The sequence below is a fragment of the Parathielavia appendiculata genome (assembly GCF_033297405.1).
Source record: "Parathielavia appendiculata strain CBS 731.68 unplaced genomic scaffold N657scaffold_30, whole genome shotgun sequence".
In the NCBI taxonomy this organism is placed as follows: domain Eukaryota; kingdom Fungi; phylum Ascomycota; class Sordariomycetes; order Sordariales; family Chaetomiaceae; genus Parathielavia; species Parathielavia appendiculata.
In genome coordinates, this window is record NW_026944249.1 from 75,676 (window position 1) to 80,111 (window position 4,436).

The 4,436-nt window shown below is 51.3% G+C and overlaps 1 protein-coding gene across 1 annotated transcript; it reads right to left on the reverse strand.

Annotated features, from left to right (window-relative positions):
• Positions 1-3,590: 3,590 nt before the first annotated feature.
• N657DRAFT_637480 (uncharacterized protein) lies at positions 3,591-4,436 on the reverse strand (the record flags this gene model as incomplete). The annotated part of the gene is made up of 5 exons (XM_062791512.1): positions 3,591-3,705; positions 3,749-3,828; positions 3,871-3,942; positions 3,992-4,146; positions 4,313-4,436. 5 exons carry the CDS (start codon positions 4,434-4,436, stop codon positions 3,591-3,593), a joined length of 546 nt encoding a protein of 181 aa, XP_062642957.1.

The window sequence follows — 4,436 nt, forward strand, 5'->3', positions numbered from 1 at the left end:
CAAACGTCTGTGTTGTTGATGCGGACCAGAGGGAGGCTGTGTCGCTCGAGGATAAATCTGAAGAACATGAACGATTCGTTAGCTGGTGCTGCCCTAGGAAGGGATAGTAAATGCGGCAAGGTGCATATGGCAGTCCGAAAGAGAGAGAAGCTCTACATCCAAAGGGTCGGATGACAGAATCCGTAGCCAAGTACTCATCATGACCAAGGGAGTAATGCCTGGGACTCGCTAGTTGTGACTTGCCTGTCAATACGACCCCAACGACTCGTGCGTAATCCAGGCTGTGTCACGCAGGGCACGAGGGAAGCCCAAGCTAAGACTACAGAATGCCGGAACTGCTGGAACTGCTGGTTCGAGTCTGTGCCTCAAACGAAATCTGGCCCTTGATGGCGTATCGGTGCCGAAGTATGTGGTCATTGGGACGACATCGCCTGTTCACGCCTTGCCCTTTACAACTGAAGCCGGAATTAGAATGTCGTAAAGGGGAAATTAGCCAGCGTCCAAGATGTCAAGTGGTAAAGGTGGACACCAAAAAAGGGGAACAAGCTGAGCTCAAAGGGCATGATGTCTTCATTTGGATTTCTTAGATCGACGCTGAAGAGGCGGCGGGAGATAGACACTTGCGTTGTGAACGAACCAGTCGAGTGCCTCTGACAGACGGGGGTGTATCACCTCAACGAAGGGTTGAACAAGACATTGCGCTCAAAGGGGTTAGGTACGATGACCATCTCGTCTGCCGCTCATGACCAAGCCGCTGGACTCACCTCCGGTGACCGCAACGCTCGAGACCCCGGACCCATGATGAACAACTGTTAACAGGTATTTACAAGCTCGGGGGAAAGAGGGGTGGGCCGCCGGTGCGTGTAAGGGGCTCAGATCGCAGAGGATGTGTTCATCAAACGCAGTTCAGATGACAGATTACAAATTAAGGATCATCCTCGCCCTTGATACGTGGCAGGTCTGAGCTTACTTGTATCATCACGGCCCCGAGAGCTCAAATGGAGTGATTGGATGTTTGGTCATCATAAGAGTCTAATTTTTGGGTTCAGGTTGTGAGGGAAACTTACCTGGTCTTCGCAGTGTCTCTGCCAGTTTCTTTTAAGGAGCGTGCGCTGCGTACGGGTCTTGGAAGTATGACCGGATCGACTCTGTTTGCTTCTTCGTGACTCGGGACAAACACGTACCCTGGCGTTCCTGCGGCAAGACTCGGTCAGCAAACCGTCCGGTGGAAGAGAAGATGGGTCGGCAGGTGGGGCTCAAGCGGCTCAGTACAGGAAACGTTCTCATTGTTGAGCCTCAACACAAGGCTAAAGAAGTGTTCGTATCATCATCGCTCTGGTCGGGGTACTGGAAATGGAACTTGCCTGCTGGACTTGCCTGTTCTTGGACATTCCCGTGACTCTTCTCCAACTCGAGGCAGCAATACGGGTACCATAGGCATGGCGAGCTTCAAGGATTCGTCTCGCTTGGCACAACACAGCCGTCTGGTTTCTGCGTCGAGTTCTGCGGCCCAAACAATGTCAGCAGTTTCCAGGCGAGCGGCCTTTGAAGAGTGAGTATGGAGTGGCTCCGCTGAGACACGTGAAATCTCGTCAGGGGCGAAGCCTGAGATCTTTGAGCAACAAAAATATTTTAGCAATCCAACATTGCGAAGCCGAATGTGCCTTGTAGAACTCGAGGGGACTCGACTTAGGATGGACATCAGGGCCTGCTTGAGTATAGAGGACTTAGCGGTAGCATCAGGAGTGGTTGAGTTTGAAGTGTGTGAACCCATGGTTCAACAGCCACCATCGACGTTAGCAAACATCGTAACAAGAAATTTTTGACTGGAAGAGGACGGGTGTTTTAGCGTCTAGATGGAGGCTTGCATTTGATGGCATCACTTGGACTCAGCGCAAGAAGATCATGATAGAAGTTGTGTCATCATCGCCGGTTGGGGGTCGGGTTCGTCGTGGACTTGCCTAAACGGTGTCAGAGATGTGCTCTGTGCTCAGAAAGGATGAGCCGAAGGCAAAAATCCAATCAATTATCCGGATGGAAAACTCAATTGGCGGCCGGTGTGTTGTTGCCAGCTATGGCCGTGCAGTACTGATAATGTTGCCTTCGTCGTGGTACCTGGGCAGTCCTCGATCCTGGCGAGACACTCGGCCAGCAGGCATATTCGGGTAAACGAGACTGTCGAAAGGGAGTTGATCATCTCCGTGGTTCAGACCCACTACTTTTGTCCTCATTGATCGACGTTCGGAACAAGGAACTCGGAGATCCATCACCCTCTGGAGAGAAACGGGTTGTGAGGACAGCAGACTCACGTTTACAGTAGCGCCCAAGTCCTGCTGTTGAGAGCAACATAATATAGGGGCGAGCCTGGTCGAGACGCTGGGCATGTCAGTAACACAAAAAATAATGGAGCTGGAGGTATACTTACATCTGATGCACTTTCGTCAGCTGGAGAGATAGAGCAGCCGAGGTTCAAGATCTGTGCCAGACGGCCTAGCCGGCCGGTCAGCCTTCACCGCGTGCACTGGCTCGGCTGGGTCTTTCCTTCTGGAGAACCGCATGCCCTTCACTGGGTGTGCCGGGGAACCAGGACTTTTACTCTGAACAGATTAGATCGCTTAAAGAAGGCCTGTCAGCACGCTGATGAACCGGAGACAGGGGGTTGAGCGATGTAGGGGTTGTGGCAGCTCAGACCAAAACGATGAAGCTCGTCACATTGTCTTTTCAGAAGAACGATTACGCCTTGTTGTCACGCCAACAGGGGTGGACATTGTCCTTCAGACATAAAAACGGGGAACCCGCCTGCCTGGAGTGAAGGCTGGAGCCGCAAATTGAAATATTACTCAATGGAGCGCAGCGGTGAATTCTGTAAGAGGAGTAGAAGCTTGAGAATCGTCCTGGAAGACATGGCTGAAGATTGGACCTACTGAGCGATGAGTTAGTAAAGACCGATGACATGAGCGAAGGAGAACTAAAGGTCGCGGTAGTAATGGCTGTTCAGAGCACCTTAATATTCTTCATCGAAACCGTCAGAAGCACCAAACAGTTGGTCATCATGTCAATAACAAGGAAAACTCAATGTTCAGTGATGTGAAGAAAGAGACGAGGAACTTGCCTGGAACGACAATTGAAGCGGATAATGATATTCAAGGTACCTTAGTCAGGGGAACCTTAGTCAGGGGAACCCTTGGTGGTGGAAGGAGTCCGGACCTTCATTCGAAGATTGTCAGAAATCGCTCAATCTCCAGAAAAATAAACGTTGAACATGGCCTTGGGAGGCATGTATCTCAGACGAACGAGAGGCCTTGTGGTCATCAGAGTTTGATCAGATCCAGAATACAGTGTTGCAATGTCATCATGCGTTGACGGATGAGGCCCTGAATATGATAAGGCAAGACTTGCCTGGAGTCGCCAATTGACTGATCGGCTCAGTTTGGAAGGATGATGTGTTCCGAGGCAGTGAGCATGGGAATCCGTACTGGTATGGCGTGGGTGAGCAATCTGAGGCCGCTTGGGGCCAGGATCGGTGGCAACACACCCCGTTCGCCGGGTTCTATTCCCAATGTGTGCTCTGTGACAGATAGTAAAGTCAGTCAAATGGGCCGGAAGCAGGTGTTGCGGATGGTGCAGGTTTGTGCTCTGGGCCTCAGAAGGAGTAAGTTCTCATCGGTCTTCAGATCGGCTGGTTCAGATTTTCGGTCATCATGCCTGAGCAACTGTAAGGTATAGTGTCTGGCAAAATGGTACTTACTTGTGTCTAAGGCCAGGGGTCAGAAACTCGATTGTGGAGAGGAGGATGAGTAACCCAGCATCATCTGGATGGGGAAGGTCCTGGAGCAGAAGCAAGTTAGCATCTTGTCATGGGATCGTTACCACGCCCAGGATCAGGAGCTCAACGCTGGAGACGTGGAAGCGGCCCCTGGTATCAGATTTCTCGTTAGTCGACTGGAATCGAGGAGAGAAGTGGACGCGGCATTGCACTGGGCCAGCATACGATTGCGCTCAGACCAGGTATTGCAAAGTCGATGCTCATTGCCCGTTCCGGCTGAAGCAATGATCTGTCTCTCATCATATGCGCTGGTTTGTGGGCCAGGAAGAAAAGGGACAACATGCCTGGTTTGTCTCTCTGAAGATCTCGTGGGATTTCAACTGTGACAAGTAAACTTTGTCAGCAGCAATCTACCCAAGCATGCGGGAGATATTAAGGGAGGCGTTGTGTGAGAGCCTCAGAACAAATACCAAAGTTGCGGTGATCACGAAATCATGCTTCAGAAGTCGCCGTTCTATCATCAGAAAGAACAGAGAGAGAACTTACCCAGGTCTTCGACTCGGGCTTTGAGCTCGCCCATGTGCTGGTGGCTTTCAAACAGGCCAATTCCAAGTTGGGTCGTGAGCAGTATTAACGACACAGGGTCAGCGAGTGTCACCTCGCCGCCCAT